Here is a 26,777-nt window from a genome sequence, read left to right on the forward strand (position 1 = left end):
AAATGTCCAGTAAATGAATCAGAAATAAGAAAGAGTTGGAATAATTTTCAAAGGCTGAAGACTCAAAAATCTTGAGAGGCCTTAGGATCCCTGGCACTACCAACAAAGCCACCCCCACAATGTCTGCCACCTTGATGCCCCCCGAAGATAGCATATCTGCTTTTTCCTACTCACTTTTTAAAGTTATCTTGATCTGCTTTGACCGGACATTTCTATAAATGCCTTCTAGAAGGTCATGTTCTTTTACTACACTTGTTTTTCTGTTAATTTCCAAGGCAAAGTTCAAAAAACTAAAACTGTTCCTGGGATTAATGTTATTTTCCCCACTGTGTTACAGCTTTACTGGAGTGATTTGTGATCAAATCCTTTTCTGTCTTTCTGCCCTTACATTTATCTTCCCTACTGAAAGCTTCTGCAATAGATAAATGACTAGAAGGATGGAGTCTGGATAATTTTGTCTTTCCTACTCTCCTTTCGTGCCAATGCCCAGATCACTATTAATTACTTTCTTAGCAGAGGGCAGAATGTCATCTGTCCAGAAATAGAGGCAAAATCATAGCTTTTCTTGAATTGCATATAGGTACCTCAATTGTCCCCATATATGTCCTGGGTCATTTCTTTAAGGAAGCAATATATCTAAAAAGAGATCCAGGAATGTAACTCATGGATTACAACACTGTTTACAACATTAAAGATTGAAAATAAGCAGGGGCGCCTGGGTAGCTCAGTCGGTTAAGCATCTGCGTTCCGCTCAGGTCGTGATCTCAGGGTCCTGGGATCGAGCCCCACATTGGGCTCCCTACTCAGGGCGCCTGCTTCTATCTCGCCCTCTGCCCCTCCCCCAACTTGTGCGCTCTCTCTCTCTCTCTCATTCACTCACTCTCTCTCAAATAAATAAATAAAATCTTTAAAAAATATATCTCAAGTAAGCAAGCAGGCTGGTAGACTAAAAAAACAAATGCACAAGAGTTAGACACCACTCTTTCCCAAATTGTATCCTTACAGCCCCTTCAGTCTTAATAAATGCCACACAAAAACTGAAAAAGTAAGGAGAGAAGGCTTGTGGTCTAAAGCAAGGGTCAGCAAACTCGGCTGTCGGCCAAGTCTGGCACACATCACAGGGTCCGTACAAAACGCACATAGCTGCAAGTTTTTAGATTTTTAAATGGTGGGGGAGAAAAATCAATGTGTCAGTAATATTTCATGACATGTGGAAATTACATGATCTAATGTCGGGATCTATAAAGAAAGTTGTGCGGGAGCAGAGCCACCGTCGTTCATCTATCTGCACGCTGCCCTGGCCTCTGCCGCCACCATGGCGGATTTGAGAAGTTCCAGCAGAGACCCTGGATGACACACAAAGGCTAAAACATTTCCTTATCTGGTCCTTTACAGAAGTTTGCTGACCTCTGCTCAAAAATAATTGGAAACATTGTTAAAGCAATACCATCTATTTCTTTGCAGCTGAATTTCTCATTTAACTTGCAAATGAGGTTCTGCAGCTGCAAACGGGACTCTCTTTTGCAGCATTTCCCCAACTGACTTGACTCAAGAACCCTCCTTTTTGTGGCATGTTGCATGCCTTACAAATTCTGAAGAACTCCGATTTTGGAAATGCTGTTCTGGAACACAGGCCCTCAAAGCAGGAATGCAAACTTAGGAAGAAGGAATGAAGAACTAATGATGAAGCCAGATATCTGTGAATGAATTGCAAGGATGGCCCAAGTGAAAAGAGGATTTGAGTTCTAACTGTTCAAATTATACCCACGGGAAATATAGATGGCTCTTCCTCGGGAATAGAACAAGGAGGGAAAACCAACTTTGAGGAAAGAAAATTTTCTATGAACAGAATAACCCCACCATTTTTACCTTGTAGAAAAAGAAATGGTAATTATAAATTAGGGAAAATGCCACAGAAAAAAATTAGCTATGGCAGTCAGCAGAATGTTTGGTAAATGTTAACACTGAATACACCAAGCATGAGCTTTCTATTCCAAAAGTCTTGGGAAGTCAGACATTATGTAACAACCACCATTATCCATTTCACTTGGCATTTTAAAATGAGCAGGCTGGGGCGCCTGGGTGGCTCAGTCGGCTAAGAGGCTGCTTTCGGCTCAGGTCATGATCCCAGGATCCTGGGATCGAGCCCCTCATCGGGCTCCCCGCTCAGCGGGAAGCCTGCTTCTCCCTCTCCCTCTGCCTGCCACCCTGCCTACTTGTGCTGTCTCTCTATCTCTCTGTCAAATAAATAAGTAAAATCTTTAAAAAAATAAATAAATAAAATAAAATGAGCAGGCTGTTCCTGACAGAGAACAAATTCTCCTTTTGTGAAATAATAGCGACCTCCAGTGGCAGTCTTGTTATATGCTTTATATTGTCTCCAACTCTCCAAAAACAAATTACTTAAATGACATGCACACTTTTCCAGATTCTTTAAAAGTAGGTTCCATGCCCTGTGTGGAGCCCAATGCAGGGTTTGAACTCACAACCCTGAGATCAAGACCTGAACTGAGATCAAGAGTTGGGGCTTAACCGACTGAGCCACCCAGGCATCTCAACACTTTTGCAAATTTTGAATGTGAATCCATTTATTCAACAAATATGTGCTGAATGCTTATTCTATTGTCACACTGTTCTCTGCACTGGAGGGAGGCACTGGGGAAGGAGTCAGAAGACCTGAGCCAGAGAGCAAATGCAACAAACTAAAAACTGTTTTAACTCTGGACAAGACACCTGTGACTTACCTGAGCCTTGGTCTTTTTGCAGCTCTGTTGTGAATAACCGTGAGACTACAGGTAGGAGCCCTCTTTGGACTACAATGTGCACTGCATATAGGAGGTGGCCATATGTTACTACAATGCATGGCTCCTTCCTTAGAGTTTTTTAAACATGCCAATAAAATTGAGATACATGGGATCAATATAGGAATGGGCAGCGGAGCAGTTCAGGCCCAGGAATAGAAATGGATTGCCTTCTGAAGGCTAAAATATGAAGTCAACTCCAAATGGACTGGAAAAAAGAAACATGAAGTCCTGTTAGACTGTGGTGAATTCAGAGGTTGACATCATTGGTTGCCATTTCCTTGCCTAGTCTACCTTCCTGACAGAGCTCTAGTTTTGTTCTGGGGCTCACCCTCCTATGAGCTATGAATCCCTAGGGGCTAAGCCAGTCATGTTTCTACTCTCTTTCTCAGTGACTGCATTTTGCCATTGGTTATATGACCCAACCCAAGTCTTCTTGGGGGCAACGGCATGCGTGGCCATGCGAGGAAAGATTTTTCTTGCTATTTATCAGAAGTACCCAGCCCCATTTTTGAGGAGATGTTGTGTTTGCGTGTGACACCTGAAATTTCTGCAGCTGTCTGTGACTATCAGCAGAGACATGAGCTGGGTTTCTTTTTCTTTCTTTTTCTTTCTCTCTTTTTTAATTTTATTTATTTATTTGAGAGAAAGAGAGAGAAAGCACGTGCGCGTGCATGAGCAGGGGAGAGGGGCAAAGGGAGAGAGACAAGCTGGCTCCCACTGAGCAGGAGCCTGACATGGGACTCGATCCCAGGACCCTGGGATCATGACCTGAGCCAAAGGCAGATGCTTAACCAACTGAGCCACCCAGGTGCCCTAGGTTCCTTTCTTTTAATCACCCATAGAGTATGCTCAGAGTTACAAGTGCGTATACTGTATACCATAATTCTCATATTAGTGGAACAATAGGAGTTCAGACAAGACAAAAAACCTTTATGAAGGAGGTTGGTCACATATCTGAGTAGGACAAAGGATGCCATCCCTCAGCATTTATTTTTGTGAACAGGCATGTAGTTCTTATCTCCTGTCACCATGTGCCAGGCATGGAGGTAGCTCTACCCTCCTCTAGGCTTACTGAGACGATCCAATGAGATATTGCATCTGAAACATAGGTTCTCATTTAATAATGTTTTTTTTCTGTTCCTTGTCTTTTTTCCAATTTATGTTCTTTCACCCATCAAACCTTACCAAGAGCTCACTTTCTAAAACAAGCTTTCCCCAAATTAAATTCATCTGTTAATTTATGTCCCCTTTGAACTCAAGTCTGCAGTCTGCATTTTAAGTACCACTGCTTGAGTTTTCTGCTGCACGTGGGCATAGTCAATCTCTCTAGATATATACCAGGATTGCAAGGAGGTCAAGCAAGGCAGAGATTTTGGCCTTTACTTATCTGTAAGTATGTGTGTTCTCTGACTCCTCTCAACCCCTCCCCAATCCCCCTAGTATTTAGCCTTCTGATCTGAACAGTCATTGCCAATAAGTGGCGAGAACTGCTTGCCTTAGCAACCCTACTAACAGGACAGTGCTCAGCTAAAGGCAGGCTGAGGAAGGGCAAAATGACCTTGCTCTTTATCATGCAGCCTGCAAAGTTCCTTTTTAGCTTTCTAAAAGCCAGTTCTTCTCCCAGAGTGGGGAGGGTTTGGCTGCTTACTGGGAAGGATGAAAGTTGGAGTTTGACCAAAGAACTGAGAGCAGGATCCCCAGACCCAGAATCCTGCTATACGTCAACCAGGAAGACAGAACTGCCCCTGTCACACATTCTCTAGACGTACTTGAAATGACTAATTTAATGGCAGAGAGAGACTTCCTGGGTGCCTTTTCTGTGCCCAGAACCATTCTAGGTGTTTTCATATGTGTGTGCTCATTTACTACAGCAAACTGATGAGGCGAGTATAATGACAATCTCTGTTTTACTCACAAGGAAACAGAGGCATAGAGAGAGAAAGAAACTTGCCCAAGAGCAGATGACTGATAAGTGGCAGATCTGAGATTCAACCTCAGGCAGTCTCGCTCCAGAGGCTGCTCTCTTAACCCTACAGTACCCCACACCCACACACACGGGGTGTCATTGCCACATACCTCCCCCAGCTAACTATTGATCTATTCATGAGGGATGTAAGAGCACCCACTGTTGTGCAGAGGGCAAAGGCAAATTAGACAACGTCTCTGCTCCAAGCAGCACCACAATCCAGTTGGGAAATAAATAGAAAAATAGGTAATGGAGATCCAACATCCCTCTGGACTGTTCTTAATCTACTATCCCACTATCTTCTTTTTACTTGGATAGGTGAATGCTCAACTGAAGATGTTTTACCTTTATTACTTTATTATGCATTACTTGGTGAAAGCTGCCAGAACAAAGTACCAGAGACTGGGAGGCTTTCAACAATGGAAGTTATTGTCTCACAGTTCTGGGGTCTAGAAGTCCAAGATCAAGGTGTCAGCAGCGGTGGTTTCCTCTGAGGACTCCTTGGCTTATGGATGATCATCTTCTTCCTGTGTCTTTACATGGTCTTCCCTTTGTACCTGTCTGTGTCCAAATTTCCTCTTCTTATGAGGACACCAGTCAGTTGGATTAGGGCCCTCCCTAATGACTCATTTTAACTGAATTACCTCTTTAAAAAGGGGCGCCTGAGTAGCTCAGTCAGTTAAGCATCTGACTCTTGATTTCAGCCCAGGTCATGATCTCAGGGTAGTGAGATGGAGCCCCATGATGGGCTCTGCACTCAGTGTGGAGCCTGCTTAAGATTCTCTCTCTCTCTGCCCCTTCTGTGCCACCCCCATCCCCCCCAACTCTCTAAAGGAAAAAAAAGAAAAAGAAAAAAGACCCTTTCTGTAAACACAGTCACGTTCTTAGGTACCAGAAGTTAAAGGGGCGCCTGGGTGGCTCAGTCGTTAAGCGTCTGCCTTTGGCTCAGGTCATGATCCCAGGGTCCTGGGATCGAGTCCCACATCGGGCTCCCTGCTCAGCGGGAAGCCTGCTTCTCCCTCTCCCATTCCCCCTACTTGTGTTCCTGCTCTTGCTATCTCTCTCTGTCAAATAAATAAATAAAATCTTAAAAAAAAAAAAAAAAGAAGTTAAAGCTCCAATATATGAATTGGGGTGGGGGTGGGGCAACACAACTAAGCATTGATTCCCCGTCCCCACCAACTTCTCCAGACAGTGCTCTGACATTTTTAATAATAGGATACCCCAGCACTTGTAAGAATTAAAAACCTTTCTCAGCTTAAGGCATGGAAAAAAAGAATATAATTATGTATATTGTAAGCAGAGTGTATAATTAAGATGCGAATGATTCCTGGGGACATGCTTTTGGTTCTTCAAAAACACAGCCTAGAATTGTTTTCACAGGTTAATTTGAAGTGTTCCTCATCATAAGATATTACATATACGGACAGCATGAAGTGAAATTTATCCTAACAATAAAAATATTGGTTGAACTTCCCTCTTTTATCCCCCAGAAGTGGTTAGTGTGTCTCAAACATCTTGCGGGGCAGGATAAAATTGAGAGTTGGTCCTAAAAATGAGGATAAAACAAATACAAAGGTTGGGAAGACCTTATTATGCAATTCAGAGTGAGATCCATTATCTACTTCAGCAAAACAGAGGGCAATGCCTGTGAATAAATTTAACCTTCTTTTTATACATATAAATAACAAAATAAATAGTAAAAAACAAACAAACAAATGGATGGCACTCTGTGATTGGCAATGTTTTATATTAAATTAACAAAGTCATGTCACAGACTGAAATAATATTCAGATATTCCATATTCGTTTTTTCAAGAGGGCAGACAATTCCCTCATAGATGAACTATTTAGCTCTGTTCATCTTAAAACTTACTAACTTTGGAAAAGAATTCTCATGTTTTCTTTTCATAGAACTAGACAAAATTTCACAGTGTGGGTGTTTAATCCACCCTCTAGTGACATAGGCAATAGAACTGAATTCCTAAGTGAATTTCATCCTGGCATTGTGTTACCCACTGAAGAGTCCCTGTGGCATAACAGAATTCTCTAATAAAACTTCACAGTTCAAACCTTCATGTGTTTCTAATGATTCATAGCAACACTTCCCAAATTGCTTGAGAGGGATTAATAGATGGCGTAAAAGCCATTGTTAAAATTGAGTAAATGACAATTTTATCACTGTTACTAAACTACATATTTCTTTGGACATAAATGAAAGATTTGTAAAAGAGCACACGGCAGACTGACATCATGCTTTTTTCCAAGAATTTTTCCCGACAATACCTATCTGTTAAATCCATTAGAACAGCTTTTCATTTCTGAATGAAATGTGAAGCTGGTATAATAAGGAAATTTTCGTGAAGAATTTTATTTTATCACAGCAACACATTGGCTTCCTCAGGGAATTTCAAATTATTTGTAAATACAAATGTGATGAAGATTAAAAAAATCATTCCCCTGCCCATAAAAGCCTGGAAACTTGGCAGACAAGGAGCCACAGAAAATTTTAAAACAAACAAAACCGCTCCCATAATGCTGGAATTGTTCTATTTTTAGGTAAAACGTTAGATTAGATATTACTTAAGTTTCCTCCCAAATCAAATATTACTGCAACTCTCTGATTCTTCCAGATTATTATCAACCTAGTTGGAATAGTGTATTTCAAAGAGTTAAGTGTTGACTTAAATTACTTTTATAATAACATTGCTTAAATAAGTTAAAATGTAAAGCTGGGTTTATTCTGAGTTATTCTTACAATTCTTTAACAACTGTAAAAAACAAATTGTGGCACCTGGGTGGCTCAGTCTGTTCATCATCTGCCTTCAGCTACGTCATGATCCCAGGGTCCTAGGATCGAGTCCCGAGTCCAGCTCCTTGCTCAGTGGGGAGCCTGCTTCTCTCTCTTCTTCCCATTCCTGTACTCTCTCCCTATCTCTGTCTCTCTCAAATAAATAAAATCTTTTTTAAAAATGAAAAAATAAAATAAAATAAAATAAAAAAATTAACTTAATATACCTAATTCATTCATTCATTCCAGAATTGTTTAGTCAGTGTGTACTACATCTCAAGAACTAATCCTGGTCCTCGAGTTACAGCAGTAAAGAATGTAGATGAAAATCCCTGCCTTCTTATAATTTAAATTCCATTGGAGTGAGGGGGAAAAGAAAGAGAGGAAAAAGACCCTAAACAAAATGAACTGTTTACTATGTGGGGGTGGGGGAAGAGCAGGAAAGGAAGTGGGTCCATTTATAACGAAGTGATCAGCCAAGCAAAGATTTGAACAAGTTTGGAGAAGGTAAAGCGGTGAGCCACATGGATACCTTTGGAGAACAGCTTTCCAGAGGGAACAGCCAGTGAGGAGACCCTGAGGTGAGAGGCATCCACAAGGAACAGCAAGGAGACCAGAGCGGCTGCAGCAGAGTGAGCCAAGAGGATGTTAAGGTACAGTGGGGACTGGGATATAGGGATGTTGACTGGGGCAGCCAGTTCCCGGAGGGCCACATAAGCCATTCTAAAAACCTTCTTTTCCACCCCAACCGGAGTGGGATGGACTACCACTGAAGGCTTTTGAGCAAAGGACTGACATCACATGTCTTCTGTTTTACTCAGGCAGCTTGTCAGGGAGGCCAGGGTAGAATAGAATAAAGACTATTTCCAAGGGGCATCATTCTCCTGGACCAGCATTCCAGGATTCTCTCTTCCCCCTTTCTCTGACCAATGAGATGAGAAGAAAAAATGAGTATTATTCAATCCACCCTTTCCTGCCCACTCTCTGGAACCTGCCTACAGAGAGGGTGTGCTCTGAGCCTCTCTGGCAGCCAGGCTATGAGCCCCAGTGAGGCAGGGGCTGCCCTGCAGGGATGAGTCTCCTTAATTCCGGGAGGAAATCTTAGCAGGCCCACTTGCTTGAGATCTCATTGTGTTGGCCAAGACTGCTGTTTTCGCCAAAATCCATTTCCTCTACCTTTTGGACGTAGACTAAATTCCCAATGTTCCCGGTCCTCCTCAGTGTTAGGTCAGGCCACGTGACTAAGGTAACCCAATGTGAGCTGAACTGATGTGTGCCCCTTCCACTATGGGCTCATAAAAACCTCCTGTGTAATCTTTCACACTCTCTTCCCAGTCTATTGGCTAGATCTAGAGTCTTCAGAAAAACACTCCAAGTCCCTAGGGGATGCTGGACCCACATGACAGAAGATCGCTGAATGACCATATGGAAGGGCCCCTACCAAACAGGAACATCCTTATTGGATTTCACATGAGCAAGAAACAAACTTCTGTTGTATTAAGCTATTAAGATGTTAAGGTTGGTTTGTTGACAAAACAGCATTACTTATAACACATACAGTCACATTCTCTAAAGAGATTTTACCAGTAATAAAGCTAATATATTGCCTCTACCTGTCTGAATCCTAATCTACCTCTCAATTTGTTCTAATCTTGGGAGTAGAAAGTGGGTGTTATTTATAGATTCCTTAAACCTCCAACAGATTGTATAGTTCTCTTGATGCAGATAAGAAACTTGCCTTGTGTGAGATACAGGACCTATAGGATGGATGCCAACAGGGCTATTTGGTAAGTTTCATATCTAAGAATGCTCCAAGTTTTGCAACTTTGTGGGGATCTGTGTGCAGTCTCATCCCAAATGTTGATATTTTTACCCTTGAATTACATCCTCAACAAGTTTTTCTGTGAACCAGATCACTGGTAATTACAGTTGTTATATATCATTCCTAGGGACTCCCAGCAGGCAGTTCCTCATTCAGAAATGAGAAGATAGCCTAACCTATACTTTAAGGATGTTGATTCATATTATGTGATCATACTCACGTGCTGACCCCTTTTCCTAAACAACAAAATTAAAATTCTATGAATGACAAGGTGAACATTTTTTAATTAGGCAAACAATTATTCTTTCATGATCATATAATAATGGAGGTGAGAATAAAAAGTGTTGAAGAAGGTTTCAATCTCTACAAGGAATGTTTCACCTGCAGATGTTTTTCCTCCCCAGGAAAATAGGGTCAAAGGCTCTATTATTGAGATTCACGGTGTGATGTGAATTGAAAATTGCTTTGACTCCATCAAGTGGACCAACCCTGTTTGTGACTCATTAAATGTGTATCCCTAAGTAATACAGTAAATCCAATTCTTGGTTAGAACATGTCCTCTTCCTGAATCTTAGGAAGATTTAACCAGTAAAGTTAAGTTCTTCTTTCTGATGTATCAGGAAAAGGGACCAGAAAGAGGCTGGTTATGTCCCAATGTGCAGTAGGTGGGAGGCAGCTGGACAATGAAAATGTCTGAACTCCAGGCAGCTGATGGTGGCTGCTACATCTGTCCTGACACAATGACACCCTGGGACACAACTTGATTCCTCAAAATCTCCACAAGATATGAAAATGGGGAACTTGATCCATGGTAGAACCTGAGCTTTGAATCTCCCATAATATACAGTCATCCAAATAGGCCTTGACCCACGAGAGACTTTATTTTGGGTGAAGAGATGATATGATTTCTGTCTTTCCTTTTTTGTCTATATACCAGATAATGAGGTTTTCTTTTTCTTTTCGTAATACCCGGTTTTAAAGATTATTCATTAGTGTAACCATGCCAAATATAGCAAGAGTTGAAATAGGCTGTAAATCATTGGCCAGCTCACAGAAGTTATTCTGTGATAAATGGTCAACTATACTATTCACAAGAACACACACACAGACACACACACTTGTATTAATGGGAAATGATCCATGTATATTTTAGCCATATAGTCTGTTGAGTTCCTTTATTTTAAAATTGTCTTTGTAGGGCACCTGGGTGGCTCAGTTGGTTAGGTGACTGCCTTCGGCTCAGGTCATGATCCTGGAGTCCCAGGATTGAGTCCCGCATCAGGCTCCCTGCTCAGCGGGGAGTCTGCTTCTCCCTCTGACCCTCCTCCCTCTCATGCTCTCTATCTCTCATTCTTTCTCTCTCAAATAAATAAATAAAATCTTGAAACAAATTTTAAAAAATAAAAAAAATAAAATTGTCTTTGTAATAGCTTTATGTTTCTCTATTGCCTGCCTCATATTAAGCTAGACTTCAGAATATTATATACTTTGCATATTTTTATTAGTTTCACCTTATTCATTTTAAATGAAAATATTTCTAACTCAATTTGTATTTATTGCTTCATAGGCCAGTGTTTATTTTCTTTTTGTCACCTTAATAGTATTTTGTAAACTATTTAAATTCTATAGTTTTATTTGTCATTTAAAAACTGATATAACACACCTAATCTAGGTAAAGTTTAGGAAATTATTTAGCTAATTATGAACACTGACCAGTGAGGTGTAACAGTTATTACCCATTATTATTTTTTTAAATCCACACTTTTCTTTCTTTTTTTTTTTTTTAATTATCCAAATTATCCGTGGTTCTCAGCCTGGGTTGCTTTTAAAATTACCATCGTCAGAGCCCCACCTCAGGTCAACTAAATCCAAATCTCTGTAGCTATTATACAAAAACAAAAACAAAACAAAAAACCTTCCTAGGTGATTCCAGTGTGTAGCCAGGGTTGAGAATATTAATTTACTCCAGAGGTTGAGATCTGGACCTAAATGAGGTGATCTGAATGTCCTCTTTCCTGCAGCTATCATCACCAATAAATCTGAGGATGTGAACTGAGAATTAAAAATTAAGGGTAAAGTCAGTAAAAATCTGAAAATTTTACACTCTTACTAGGTATGATCAAATTTCTATATGTGAATTTAAATTTTTAAAAATCACCAAGATCACTCCTACAGTTGGTGAGAAAGTTAGATATGCACCAAAAAAACACACATATATATATGTGTATGAATGTATATTTTTATTTTCCATCTAGTAGTGAGTCCTTGCCAACTATTTGCTTTAATAGCACAGGAATAGTTCCCACTATAGTTCATTACACCCTTAGGATCCTCATTTAATGCCTCATAAGCAGAAGTAATAGTAAGTTATAGCAGTTAACAGTTAATATTTACTTTGTGTCTAAGGACAAATTGTCTTTATTTTTTTTTATTAAACAAACAAAAAAACTTCTTAATCCAATGTTTCCTTTTATGCCCTATTAGGAAATTTTGACTCAACTTAGCACTCAAGAGCAGTAATTAAGCCAGTGCCTAGTCCAGAAAAACAATGGGTATAGATTTATGAAATCAAATATAATAGAAACTAGGCCAATTAAAAGAGAAAACTAACACAATTAAAAGGAGTAGAAAGAAAAGTGTAACCAGCACAAGAATATTTTAATTCCTGCTCTTGGGTGCTAAGTTTAGTGAGATTTGCGATGATAAAGGATAATAATAGATATGAGTGGGAATTCTCCTTAACTCCTGTCACCCCAGTGCTCTCCATGGTGTAACGGGATGAACTGGCTGGGCATGGTAGTGTCGCCTTTCTCAAAGTTTCATTCCCATCCTACTCAAGGAGGAAGGCATGTCCAAAGACAGGAGGTCTGTTCTTCTGTCAAAAGTATTGAGTAGCTAGAAATTCCAAGTTCGTTCTTGGGATCCATTGGGAGACATTAACAGAGTCAAGCCTAAGAGCAACAATAATAGGAAAGGAAATACACGGTTGTATGTGACCGGATTGAGAGAATCATGAAATTCACAGTGAGTGAGAGTTGGAGGGGTCTGTAGAAATCATCAGTTCTGACACCCTCATTTTACAGAAGACCAAAGAGACTCAGGAGGGGCGGTCTCGGCTCCCACGTTAGTCACTGGCAGCACTGTGGCAAGAATTCAGCCTGGATAACTTAGATGACAACCAGCAGAGAGCCTGGCTGATGGGGCGAAACACACAAGTGTTATTTTCTATCCCTTGTTCCTACTCAGTGACCTTACCATGTGGTGAGAGAATCAGTCAGTGGAAATATATTAATGCTGTGGTCTTGGGATGGGTCCGTGTGACCACAGCTCAATGGATGTTTAGGAATTAGTGTTAAAAGGAAAGTATGATTAGTCGTCCTGCAGTCTTGACCTACATAGCAAATTAGGCACGAAGCTGGGATTAAGACGCTGACACCTGTGTCCTTCAGGCCTGAGGCCTTCTCCCTCAATTGTGCTGATAGCTATTCACCTGCCCCATGGCAATGGGCTTCATCCTAAAAGGGAAACTATAAACGCATCCTCCCAAATGGCGGCCAAATGGCAAGGGCAGGAAAGGGCCTGGATTCTCTCCCCTCCGAGAATTCTAACCAAGTCTAGTTGAAAGCTGCTGGTGTCTTAACAGCTGTTACGGTCAGTCAGCATGCAATCCTCTGAGTGTCTTGGCCCGTAGATACATCCTCTCCCATCCCAGCTTTCTGGTGAAAGAGGATAAAATGATCTTTAAAAGCATGGAGAACAAAAAGAAGCCAGTTTTTAAAAATGTCCCCAATGAAACATAATCACTTAGAAAAGAAAACAACAACAACGAATAACCATATGAAAAAATAATATGAAAAAGTAAAAAGAAACAGATGTATTGTGGTGAAAAAGCTCTCTGTTGGTTTTGGCTGAAGTCCCAAGTGAATTTTTCTAGGCTGACTTTCCATTTCTAGTCACTCAAAACATTTCATGCCATAAAATTGTTTGGAAAGGTTCTGGTTAATGAGAAGGATAAAGACGCCCAAATTAAAAGTCAAAATTGTATCAAAGACTGAACTAAGAGGAGCTCATTTGATAATTCAAAGGAACAAAAAAGAAAAAAAGGTTATTTTTAGCAAAGTATGCGATTGTTCTGAAATTTGAGAAATTGGTAAGGGAACGAAGAGCCAAGAAAGGAATATTGTTACTTTTCTGCACACTCTCCAAGGAAACTTTCTATAACCTTCCATTTCCATCTGTAGCTAGCACTTGCAGCAGAAGTTGGGGCGGGGGTGGGATGGGGTAGATGGGGGTGGGGCGCTTGGGTGGCTCAGTCCGTTGAGCCTCCAACTCTTGGTTTGGCTCAGGTGGTAATCTCCGGGTCCTTCAATGGAGCCCACAGTCTGGCTTGTGCTCAGTGCAGAGTCTGCTTGTCCATCTCCCTCTGCTCCTCCCCACGCTAGCATGCTCAATCTGTCTCTCACTCTAAGATAAATAAATAAATAAATAAATAAATAAATAAATAAATAAGTAAGTAAGTAAGTAAGTAAGTAAGTAAGTAAGTAAGTAAGTAAATTACGGGGATTGTTGGATGCCGCAAGTTCTCCCGCTCTGCCTGTGTAGCTAGTACTTGGATCACAGAGAAGCAGGACAGCCCCTCACCAGTAACGTGGTAAATTGCCTATGGATGGAGGTAAAAGTGAACACAGCCTGACTGCAGTGAACAAAGAAACTGACCAGAGGCAAAAGAAGTGGAATTATAAGATGGAGTCAAGTTAATGAACAAGATGGTGAATAGCTAAAGCAAAGAGAATACCAATGTGGTAGTATAGCTCTTAAGCCCAGAGCCTGGAGACAGACTTCTGGTAATCAAATCCCCACTCCTGCAGTTCCTAGTTGCATGTCCTCAGGCAGGTTACTCTGCTTCTTTGAGTTTCTGTTTCCTCATTTATGTAATGGAACCAATGATACCTACCTCATAAAGTCATCCCAAGAATTAAATAAGACCATCTATGTAAAGTGCTTAGAAGAAATAGTGCCTGCATATATATTAAGTGCTCAAAAGTTGCAACTCTTGGGGCGCCTGGGTGGCTCAGTCAGTTAAGCATCTGACTCTTGATTTCGACTGAGGTCATGATCTCAGGGTTGTGAGATAGAGCCCCGGGGTTGGGCTCTGCTGGTTGTGGATCCTGCTTAAGGTTCTCCGTCTCCCTCTCCCTCTGCCCTTCCCCACCGTCTAAAAAAAAAAGTTGAAACTCTTCATTACTATTTATTACTCAACACATGTGTTAATGCTTACTGTATCATTAGACATTTTAGCAGATGCTTGGAATATAAGCAGGAATAGTCCCAGTCCTCAGTAAAGTTATCTCTGTTAAATGTGATGCAGAATCAACCTGGTTCAATCTTCCCTGCATTTTGTCATTTCCATGTAGAATTCTTTTTGTTCTCATTGAATTCTTCTTATATATCTGGTTAAAAGCTACCGCATTCTACTTTCACAGTCCCCTTGGATGATAATGTCTGTCCCAAAAACCAGATTCTGAATTCCTTGAAAGAGGTCCTCTACCTCTTAGCATCCAGCACAGGAACGAACACAAGTTAGGTGACTGCATACACATAAATGAATAAATTGACTTTCTTTAAATGTTTCTGGACACTAAATTTTCTAGATTCTGTTCACTCCTATTCCTCTTGTCCTGACCTGTCCTTGGAGTCTCTCTCACTTTTCTATGTGCCCAACATTCGCTGCCCTTGAGAATCTTCCAACAGTCCTGGGAGGCAGTGTAATCACTCCAGGTTTAAAGAGAAAATTGTGTCTCAGCAAGGTGAAATCGCCCCCGAGGGCAGGACTGAGGCTCTAACCCTGGTTCGCCTGGCATTAAAGCCCTCATTCCTCCACTCCAGCGCATTGTACTTCCCCTCCAAACAAATATGGAAGATGGGGAAAAGGAAAATATCTTTAGGACAGACCATATGAAACTAAATACCATAGGCTGTTTCTCCATAGGAAATCAATTTAAAAAATAATGCCAGTCCTTACACATATGGGCCTGTGAATCCCTTATTATATTTTGAAGATTCTTCCCCCTTCACAGTCATGTTCTGAAGGGTTTCCCTTCCTGTCAGTCATGGGGATAGTTATTTAGGAACTCACTGTGAAAAAAGGACCTATGCTGAAAAATTAAATGGGCATCGATTTTTAAAAATTACAATCAATGTAAAATGAAAAATACAATATAGATCAAACCCTGTATATTGAAACTTCTCCACATTAAACTCTATTAGATCATTAAAATATGCACATGTAGGAGGAAATGTATTTTAAAATGTTTACATTAATTTTTTAAAAGTCTGCAGGAAAGGGGCACCAGGCTGGCTCAGTTGTTAGAGCATGTGACTCTTAATCTCGGGGTTGTGAGTCTGAGTCCTGCATTGGGTGTAGAGATTACTTAAAACAAGTTTTTTTTTTTTTGCAGTCTATGGTGGAATTTCTTTTGAAGAAGCAGTGCACATTAATGGCAAGATGCAAAGGCAATGTCAAGGCGGAGAGCTCCATAAGGAAAGTCCTATTGGCTGACAGTTGGAGAAACGGGGCTCTGGCATTCTCTGCTGGGGTTGCTCTTTGTTTCTGACTCAGACACATGCACGTTTCATGCATTTAAGTCAGATCTACCTCTACCCTTTATCAAAACAAGAATATCTTCCTCCACGGGCGCCTGGGTGGCTCAGTCGGTTAAGCGACTGCCTCCGGCTCAGGTCACGATCCCGGGGTCCTGGGATCGAGTCCCGCGTCGGGCTCCCCGCTCTGCAGGGAGCCTGCTTCTCCGTCTCCCACTCCCCCTGCTTGTGTTCCCTCTCTCGCTGTGTCTCTCTGTCAAATAAATAATAAAAATAAAATCTTTAAAAAAAAAAAAGAATATCTTCCTCCACTAAAGAGCCCTGGAGAAACTGATAAATTCTATTTGGCCTGGGCTGCTTGGCTGGTGGAGAGAGTCCCCCTTCCAGCTGGGACTCACCACTAAGCTGTCTTCTGGTGATATTTCAAAACTTAGGGAGCTCACTTTACTCCAGGACATGGGATATCAAGTGAGGCCAACCTTTAGAAAAGCAGTTTAGCCATCCTGCATGTGTCAATAACTTGAAAACTGTTCATGTCTTTGATCCAGCCATCTTCCTTCTGGGAGTCTATGCTGAAGCGAATTATATGAAATTGCCATTCGGATATCTCTAGGCACCTCGAACCTCCTATTCAAAACTCTTGATTCTGACCTCAACCAGCTCCTCTGACAACTTTTCTCATCTCAGAAAATGACAACTCCATTGTGCCAGTTGCTTTGGCTCCAAACTGTAGAGTCCTTCTGAAATCCTCTCTTTTTTTCACACTGTATTTTGTTTTTATTTTTTTAAGATTTATTTATTTGAGAGAAGGGGGGCAGGTGCAGAGGGAGAGAGAGAGAGAGAGAATCCCAAGCAGACTCCCCGCTGAACGTGGAGCCCAATGCGGGGCTCCATCCCATGACCCCAAGATCATGACCTGAGCAGAAATCAAGAATCAGGCACTTAACCGACTCAGCCACGTAGACGCCCCATCATCCTACATTTTAAATGCACTAGAGAATACTGCTTATTCCATCTTCAAAATATGCTAAGGATCTAATTGCTTTTCCCCTTGTTCACTGCCACCTTTCTAGCACAGGTCACAATCCGCTGCTTCCTGAATTATTATTATTAACGCCTGCTTGTTCTCTTTGCTCCCATTCTTGTGCCAATACAGCCAGAATAAACCTCTTAAAATATGTCAGACTATGTCATTTCCCTGCTCAAAACTCTCCAAAGGCTTTTCCTCCCACTCAGAATAAAATCCAAGGTGTTCTTACCTTGGACCCCAAGACTGTATGATGGGCCACCCGGCTCTCTGGCCTTTTTCTCTTTCTCTCACTCCTCTCCAACCTTAGTGGTCTCCTTGCTCTTCTTCGAGCACAGCAAATACAGTCTCACCTCAGAGCTGTTGTATTCATGCTTCCCTCTCCCAGGTACAACCAGTCCCCCAAATATACACAGAGATCCCATACTTTGAGGATTCTGTTCAAAGGTCATGGAATCAGAGCCACTGACCTTGATGTAAAATAGCACCTTATATGAAATAGGTCACCCTTTCTCACTCTGCCATTTTCTTCACTAGCACTTGTTATTACTTGGTATAATCTAAAACATAAAAGAATGTGTTTCTTCCAGCCCCGAATGTAAACTCCACAAGAGCAAAAACCTTACCTGTCCTATTCCCTAGTGTACATCCAGCTCAATGGGTCAAGTAATGCTCCTGGAAAGGAAGAGAATCATTAGCACAAAACTGGAAACAGATTTATTCACCACTCCCCCCTCCAAAGTAGACTTTTGACTTTTTATTTTATCATGAATTGGGTTCCAGCTTCTCTGCAATAGTGGCTAGTGGTAACCAAGATCTTATAGACAGATTATCATCTTTTTTTTTTTTTTGAACCACCTAAGAGCAAGTTGCAGACAGAATGCCTCATCACTATTTGATACTTCAGAGCATAACCTCCCACAAGAACCTTCTTCTCATAGCTACAATATACACATCCAAATCAGGTAACCAGCACTGGGAAGACATTACCATCCAATCCACAGATTGCATTCAATTTTGGCCAACTGTTATATTTTTCCTTTCTGGTCCAGGAGCCAAACTAGGATCATTTGTTGCATTGAGTTATCATGGCTCTTGAGCCTCCTTCGATTTGGATTGATTAGTTCTTCTGTCTGTCTCTCACGAGCTTAAGAGTTTTAAAGAATACAAACCTTTCATTTTATAGGCTACCTCTCACCTTGGGTCTACCCAATGTTTCCCCATGTCCAGATTCAGGCCAGGCCTTCTTGGCGAGAAATGTCACAGAGATGATGCTGTGTTCTTGTCAGCACATCACATGAGGCACGTGATGTGACTCACTCTACTACCGGCGATGCTCCTCTTGTTCCCCTGGTCAATTTGGTGTCTTCCAGGGTTCTCGTCAATACATCCACTATTTCCCCCCTTGTAATCAATAAGCATTTTCAGGAAGTACTTCAAGACCAGGCTAACTGTACATCCTGCTGTACATCAAACATCCGCCCACCAGCCTTAGCATCCACTGACTCTTGACTGAATTAATCGACACTGCTGAATAGTGACTTTCTATTTTCATCAATCTTATTAGTTCAAATTCTGCCATCAGGAAGAGCTGTCCCTTCTCTATTTATTCTATCACTATTTACTATTTATTTATTCATTTATATTAGCACAGACTCATGGATTCCGGTTTTATCCAACAGGTTGTAATCAGTTACTATCATTATTTATTTTTACACTCGAATTGTTCCAATTTGGTCAGTGGGAGCTCCATCCAGCTGGCTCATGTGTCCTTTTGGCATGTTGGCCATAATGCTTTGAGCACTGCGCTATAAGAGATTCCAAGCTTGGGCACCTGGGTGGCTCAGTCATTAAGCGTCTGGCCTTCGGCTCAGGTCATGATCCCAGGGTCCTGGGATCGAGTCCCACATCGGGCTCCCTCCTCGGCGGGAAGCCTGCTCTCCCTCTCCCACTCCCGCTGCTTGTGTTCCTGCTCTCGCTGTCTCTGTCTCTGTCAAATAAATAAATAAAATCTTAAAAAAAAAAAAAGAGAGAGATTCCAAGCTTACTGGGGATTTTCCCTGGTTTCTTTTACTGGAGGATGGGACATAGAAACCAAGAACTTTTGGCCATTTGATGTATCCATTGTTTCCAGCCTCTGAATAAAAAGAGTATGGTATATATGTGTGTGTGATTTCACATCCATTTTTAAACTAATCCAACACTTCTGGAGTTCTTCAGAGCTTTCTTTCCATATTTGTAAATTTTTTCCAACACTAAGAAACCTAGTTCCCATTATATTCAATATTTTACTTATTTGCCCAATGTCCCTGTAATTAATCAACTCCCAGCCAGGATGCTGCCTCCTCGACCCTATCATTTCTTTAACCTCTAACTTTTCTAAGAGAAAGAAAGGATAAGCGGTAGTCACGCATTCTTTTATTTGTAAAAAAGATTTTATTTACTTATTTGAGAGAGATAGAGAGCACAAGCGGGGGTAGGGGCACAGGGAGAGGGACAAGCAGACTCCCTGCTGAGCAGGGACCCCCCCCCAACACAGGGCTCGACCCCAGGACCCCAGGATCATGACCTGAGCTGAAGGCAGATGCTTAACCAACTGAACCACCCAGGCACCCCGGTAATCATACATTCTTAATGAGACAGATTCCCCAAGTGTTGTGGCTGGAGAAAAATTGCTAAGAGATAGAGAGGTTTGGGGAACCACCTTGGTTTGCTAAGGCATCTGCACAGAACCTAGCTAGGAGTTTTCAGCCAATGAACTCTTCCCTCGGATCTCTGGTGATTCAGGGACCAACAGCCAGGCAGTCTCCATGTCTGCCTCCTTGGCATTAGGTACTATAAAAAGCACTGTCCCAATTGCCTAGAAGCCTATTTTCTAAAATGAGTAAGTTAGGAAAACACACAAAACCAGCACATCAAATACCATAGAGACAAATTCTTCTAAGTGGTTCTTCTTGTGCCTGCTTCCAATTTGGGTATAGCTGGGGCTCCTTGCTCTCCCCCAAACAGCCACCAGCTGCTTGCACTGCTGCTGGAAAAAGAGAGGTTGTGCTGGGGGACTGTCATTAACAGAAAGCTGCCAACATATTAAGGTCTTAGGGAAAAGGCGGGCTTTTGTTCATCATTGAGTCCTGGGTTCTCTGAAAGAATGCCAGGTGGGAAGTTCAACGTGAGTGATTGAGAACCATCACTCGAATTATGTTAGAGATTTTATACGGCAGGTATCTCCAGCCAAGGAAACTGTGGGTGTAAAGTATAACGACCATCCAAACATTTAAATGGCAAGGGACTGTGCTGTGTCCGTTTGAAGAACACTACTTGAAGGGGCTGTACTCTCTGCTGACTAGTTGTGATCTCTCTCTCTCTACCGGGAGAACACACTATAAACAATAACACAAAGAAACCTCCCTTGCCTGTTGACACTGCGAGTCATGACAACCCAAATAAACACAGTGGAGAAATAGCTCACTCCGTTTCTTTTCTTATACAGAAACACCCATTTTGTAAGAAAACAAATGTCACATGTTTGCTTCCAGATGGGAGGAAAGAAACCCATACCTATACTCCCTCTAAGAGAGTGGTCCCTAGGCCAGTAGCATGGGCATCACCTGGGACCTTGTTAGGTATGTTCTGGAGCCCTAACCCAGATGTAGTGAATCAGAAATTCTGTGGCAGGGCCCATCAGTCTGAGCTGTAACATCCCCCCTCCAGGTGATGCTTATACACACTTAAATCTGATCGTCACTGCCCTAGATACTCCAGGTGTGGTGTTGGAAGGCCCTCGCTACCAATTTGCCTTAGCCTTTGGCCCTAGGGTGGGTCATGAGGGAGCTCGCTGCAGTTCTCCTGCACAGGATAAGGTTGTTTACGAGAGGCACGCTCGTTTCGCTATATTTAAGGCGCAGGAAGTTGTTCCTGCACGCATAGGTCTGGGGGTCGCTTCCCCTTTTGCCCCCACCTGGACCAAGTCCGAGACGGGGTTGAATTTGGGACCCGCCAGGGGTCGCTGCCGCCCATCAAGAAAGACCGAGGGAGCGTGGCAAGCGGACCCCAGAATCTTTGACATCACACTAAGCTCCTCCTTGCACGCATACATTATACACACACACAAACATATACGGACATACACAGACTTCGTACTCCCCTCCGGCCGCTCTCTCCCTCTGCCCCCGAGCCGCCCCTTCTCCGGCAAGTGTGGCCCCTGTGCGGCCACCCGGCGAAGAGAGGAGCGCAGCGTCCCCAGCGCTTGGGAGCCGGCGCGCCGCAGAAGCTGCCGCCGCGCCAGCAGCCGGATCCACTCACCCGAGCGCTCGGCGGCGGCGGCGGCCGGGACGCCCTCGGCAGCACCTCGGGCTTCGAGCAGCCGCGCCCGCCCCGCCGGGGCCGGAGCGCGCGGAGCCGCCCCCCCGCAGCTCCTGGGGCCCCTGCCACCCCTATGAGAGAAGCAGAAGCCGCGCCGAGGAGCCGGACACTCGGCCGCTGGACCCCTGCGCAAGCCCAAGCGCCTCCTCCGCCCGCGCCCCTGCAGCGCCGCTGAAGCGAAATGCAGCCGCCACGCTCCAGCTGAAAGGGGAAGGGGCCGGCGCCATCCCCTCGCTCGGAATCCGGCCCCCGCGGCGGCTGCGCATCCCGGCCGCGGGCCCTCGGGTCCCCGGAGTGAACGGGAGGAGGAGGAGGAGGAGGAGGAGAAGCCGCCGGCCCGGGGTTGGCCGGGGCTGGGGAGGAGGGACGGGACGGGGCGGGGGGAGGGCGCGGGGGGCGGGAAGGGGGCCCCGGCGGATAAAGATGGCAAGGTCTCTCATCCAAGCGTGCCGTAGTCTGGCTCTCTCAACATGGCTGCTTTCCTTTTGTTTCGTGCATCTGCTCTGCCTGGACTTCACCGTGGCTGAGAAGGAGGAATGGTACACCGCCTTCGTGAACATCACCTACACGGAGCCCGCGCCGGCCCCCGGGCCCGGAGTGGCGGGCGGCGGCGGCTCCGAGCTGCACACCGAGAAGACGGAGTGCGGGCGCTACGGGGAGCACTCGCCCAAGCAGGACGCCCGCGGGGAGGTGGTCATGGCCAGCTCGGCCCACGACCGCCTAGCCTGCGACCCCAACACCAAGTTCGCCGCCCCGGCCCACGGCAAGAACTGGATAGCCCTCATCCCCAAAGGCAACTGCACGTACAGGGATAAGATCCGGAACGCGTTCCTACAGAACGCCTCCGCGGTGGTCATCTTCAACGTGGGCTCCAACACCAACGAGACCATCACCATGTCCCATGCAGGTAAGCGCCCCGGGCGGGTGCGCAGCGGGCGCGGGGGAGGGGGAGCCCCAGGGGATGTAGGCGCCGAGAGAGATCCAGCGCCTGCCTCTTAGCTCCTTTCTGGGAAGTCTGCGCAGAAGACGCGTCTCTGTTGCCTGTGTCTATTAAGTTTTGCTTCGCGTTACTTCGGGGGGTTTACAGAGCAGGACTAATCGGATCGGGGAAAGGGGGGGGGGTACCAGAGAGTGTGTTCCGATTAGCATAGCGCCGCTGCGACGTGGGTTAGCCGAGGTGGGCTAACTTTTCCGAGGAGGATCTGGAAGGGGAAGTTTGGGAGCAGGGCTCGCATATTGCATATTTATTGACCGGCCCCGTACCTGTTTGGAACCGGTAGATCTGATAACTCAGCTCTGCACTAGTGTGTGCATCAGGTACACTCCTGATGCAGGCGTTTGTGTGTCAGGAGGCGGGTAGGGTTACTGGTGCTGGCAGCTCACCACCGCTAACTTGCTCCTTCAAGTCGGGTTTCAGCCCTTCGTGGGAGATTAAGAGCCCCGCCCCCCCCGCTGGGTTGACGCACATCGTAAATAATAATAAAAGTCCTGTGCTCTGTGTCATTCGGAGAAGCTGACGTGCAGGCACGATGGTAAATAATCCTCCACCAGCCAAGAAGAGCATGGTGGCCATAAAGTTATGCCTACTTTTCCAGTATTGCATTATCCTTTGCCTAATTGGGAGATTATGCTGAAGGCTTTCTTTTTGGCGAGAATGAGGCGACTTCAGGGTAGAAAGAATAAGCTTTTCTTAATGATTGAGGGGTGCCAGGGCTAGAAATACATTATTGCCCTGAAACTCGTATTTATTTATCCATAGGCCTGACATAACCACTGCTTCCGCGGTAGGAATAAAACAAAAAAACCTCTCCAGGCTTCTCCGCCATAACCAGCTACTTTTAGCAGACTGGCCTTCTTGAGTTGGGCCCTCCTTCCCCAGAGGGGTTCCTGGGTTGAGGCCGTAGCATCCGTAAGGGGGCGGGGGGATAGAAATGACAGATGCATTTTCTGACTGGAGTTGCCTGATCAAAAATGTCATTTTTTTAATAAACAGTGATGCTACTGAAATGAAACACTAAGCTTTGGCTGTATTGTTGGGGGGGTGGTGCATTCTTGGGAACAAGTTTTCCTTCTGAGAGCTGTTATCACCTGTTAATGAGGTATAGCATTGGTCTGCCTCTGGTAATCAACACCAGCTGCCTTCAACAAGGAACCTGTCAAACTTAACACAAACAGGTGAAATGGGGAAAGTTCAGTGCTTTTTAACACATAGGCCAGAAAAATGCAGCCCCTTAATTAATGAAGAGGAGAGGCAGTTCACTTAGAAACGCTATGATACAGCATTTAGGAACACTTGATATATTTTCTTGGAGCTCAGCAGTTTTGTGGGGGAAAAGATTGTACCCCAACATTGAGTCCTAGGAGCACTACTTAAACTTTATGATATTCAAGGATTTGGAGGACCATGGAGGAGCACTTTAGGTCATGTAAAGTATCTTTAAACATTTAATATCTAAACTCTGATCTGAGGGGTTGTGAAGGTTTTTTTTGGTTCTGTAAATTCCAAGAGGATTGTTAGCTAATTAGCAGGATTCCTTAAATGTTTCTCTGTGCGTATGCATGAAATGTTAAACTTGGCTTCTTTGAACAGAAAGAGGCATCATTTGTTCCTGTCTAAAAAGGTTCTCCAGAACTGCCAACACATTGGATCAATTAATGACTTGTCTGTTCTTAAAGAAAGCAGTAGGCTGATTTTTTCCATACAAATGATGCTTAAGACAGAGTGGGAGTAAACAGTTTGGTAATAGTTTGAAAGTTAAAGGCTAAAAAATGTAAACGAAATTCTCTATTATTCTGTTTCCAAAAATGTGTTAACGCGGTGTCAGCTAATGGCCATGAAACTTCCATATTGTCATTTGACATATTGCCACCTTAGGACTCTGTATTCACTTTAGTCAGAGATTGCATTGATTTCTGCTACAGGCTCATTATTAAGGAGATACATGACTGGGTGGCTTGGCAGACCCTTCACTTTTAAATATTTTTCCCAAATTTCAAACACTGAGATCCCAGCACTGATCTTGCTGTTCCTGTCTTACCCTCAGCTCCAGAACTTGAAGGCTCTACTTCTAGTTAATTTAAGTCCGATTTCTAAATTCATCTTAGGAAATGGTGTATATTTTAGGCTCAAATCCATATTCTTATTTTGTGAACATGGGGTGCAACATGCCAGAGGATCCTTACATTTGTAAACTTTGAGTCTCCAAAAAGCTAACTAATGTCCGCCTTTGCCTGTTTTTCTCGTTTTTAAATCTCCCCTCTCCTCTAAATCCTTTATTTTTGGAACTGATAGCTTTCAGATGAGCAGGTCAGAATTTAGTTATGCAACCCATCGTATAATATCTATGCATTTGGGGTGATATGACCCCAACACACCCACTACCTTGAAATTAAACAGAAATCGGTTCCCCTTCCCCTTTCCATATAGACTTTCTGATTTTTTTTTCCCTTGCTGAGATGATTGTGGGTTTCTACAACTTCTGCAATATGGTCTCTCATTTACAAAGACACGGATTCTCCTGGAATACACAAGTAGTTTTACTTGGTAACCAGTTTTTAAAAGTCTTTTAAAAAATGACTGCTTTATGGAGAGAGAATTCACATTTACAAGTCACACACTTAAAGTATGCAGTTTAACGGCTGTTACTATACTGAGAATTGTATAACCCTCACCACTAATTCCAAAAAGAAACCCTCTGTGCCTTAGCAGTTACTCCTCATTCCTCCGCAACCCCCTAGCCCTAGGCAATGACTAATCTACTTTCTGCATATTTGCCTATTCTGGACACTTCATTTACAGATGGTTCCCCGAGTTAGAGTTACAATAGTTTGACTTTATGATGGTGTAAAAGTGATACAAATAAAGTAGAAACTGTACTTTGAATTTTGATTTTTAATCTTTTCCTGGGCTAGCAATATGCAGCTTGATCCTCTATAATGCCCGGCAGCGGCAGCCCCCAGAAGCTCCCAGCCACTCAGGAGGATAAACAACTGATACACTTAACAACCGTTCTGTACCCATATAACCATTCTGTTTTACTTTCAGTGCAGCATTCAATAAATTACATGAGATCTTTGGGGCGCCTGGGTGGCTCAGTCCTTAAGCGTCTCTCTAAAGCTCAGGTCATGATCCCAGGGTCCTGGGATTGAGCCCTGCATCGGGCTCCCTGTTCGACTGGAAGCCTGCTTCTCCCTCTTCCTTTCTCCCTGCTTGTGTTCCCTCTTTCGCTCTGTCTCTGTCAAATAAAAATCTTAAAAAAAAAAAAAATTACATGAGGTCTTCACATCATAAAATAGGCTTTGGGTTAGATGATTTTGCCCAAATGTGGACCAATTGTTCTGAACATGTTTAAGGGAGGCTACTCTGAGCTATGATCATAGGTTAGGTGTACTAAGTGCATTTTCAACTTACAATGGGTTTATTGGGAGGTAATGCCATTGTAAGCTGAGGAAGATCTATAAATGAACCATGTAATATGCGGTTTTATGTGACCTTGCTTCTTTCACTATCAGTGCTATAGCATGTATGCATTCCTTTTTGTTGCAAATATTTTGTACGGATATACCACATTTCATTTATTCATCAATTAATGGGCATCTAGGTAACTTCCGCTTTTTATGAATAATACTGCTACGAATGTTTGTGTCCAAGTTTGTGTGTGGACATGTCTCTTGGGTATATACATAGAAGTGGAATGTCTGGGTCCTTCACAACCTTTTGAGGAACTGCCTGATTGTTTTCCAAAGCAGCTGCATCATTTCACACTCCCACCAGCACTATATGGGGGTTCCATTTTCTCTATATCCTCATTAACACTTGTTACATTTTTTGCTTTGGCCAGACTGTTGAAGAGTGGTATCTTCATTGTGGTTTTAAGCTGCATTTCCTTGGGGACTAATAGTTTTAACATACTCTTGATTTTCTTTTTTTCCGCTTTTCATTTTGCTCCTTTTCTCCTTGCTAGCCATCACTTGTCTTTTCCTGGACTTTGAGCTCATACACTTTTTGTCTGACCAGGAGAGAGATTAATAGAGAAAAATCTACCTCTTCCAATTAAAGCCCACGGACCACAGATTTTACATGTCCCCTATAAAAGGATGTGGGGAAGTGCCTTCTTTGTGCTTTAGAGAGCCTCTAAGTTTTCCTTGAGTAAAAGCTATATGGGAATGTTGCTTCTGCCAGTGAGAGTCCCAGAAGTGAACTGTCAGGGGCAAGGTAAAGGCCCCGAGACCCCACTTACCTCCTTGGAGCTGGTCAGATGCCTGTGCACCTTCTTAGGCTACAGTCTGAGGAAATCTCAGAAATCTGTAGTTGCAATTTTGGGAAGTGGTTAATCAGTGTAACCTCTAGAGCCAACCACTTGGGTTTGTGTCCTCGCTCTCCTGCTTTCTTACTGTGTATCTTTT

The 26,777-nt window shown here is 43.3% G+C and overlaps 1 protein-coding gene across 1 annotated transcript in view; it reads left to right on the forward strand.

Moving 5' to 3' along the window:
* The first annotated feature begins 21,774 nt into the window (after positions 1 to 21,774).
* RNF150 (ring finger protein 150) overlaps positions 21,775 to 26,777 on the forward strand; it is a 276,638-nt gene continuing 271,635 nt past the window's right edge. The window contains exon 1 of the mRNA XM_035023019.1: positions 21,775 to 22,278. Coding sequence (XP_034878910.1) covers positions 21,795 to 22,278 — 484 coding nt within the window. The 5' untranslated portion in view covers positions 21,775 to 21,794. The remainder of the gene's footprint in view (positions 22,279 to 26,777) is intronic.

Source organism: Mirounga leonina, unplaced genomic scaffold, assembly GCF_011800145.1.
Source record: "Mirounga leonina isolate KUSES-001 unplaced genomic scaffold, KU_Mleo_1.0 Mir_176, whole genome shotgun sequence".
Taxonomy (NCBI): domain Eukaryota; kingdom Metazoa; phylum Chordata; class Mammalia; order Carnivora; family Phocidae; genus Mirounga; species Mirounga leonina.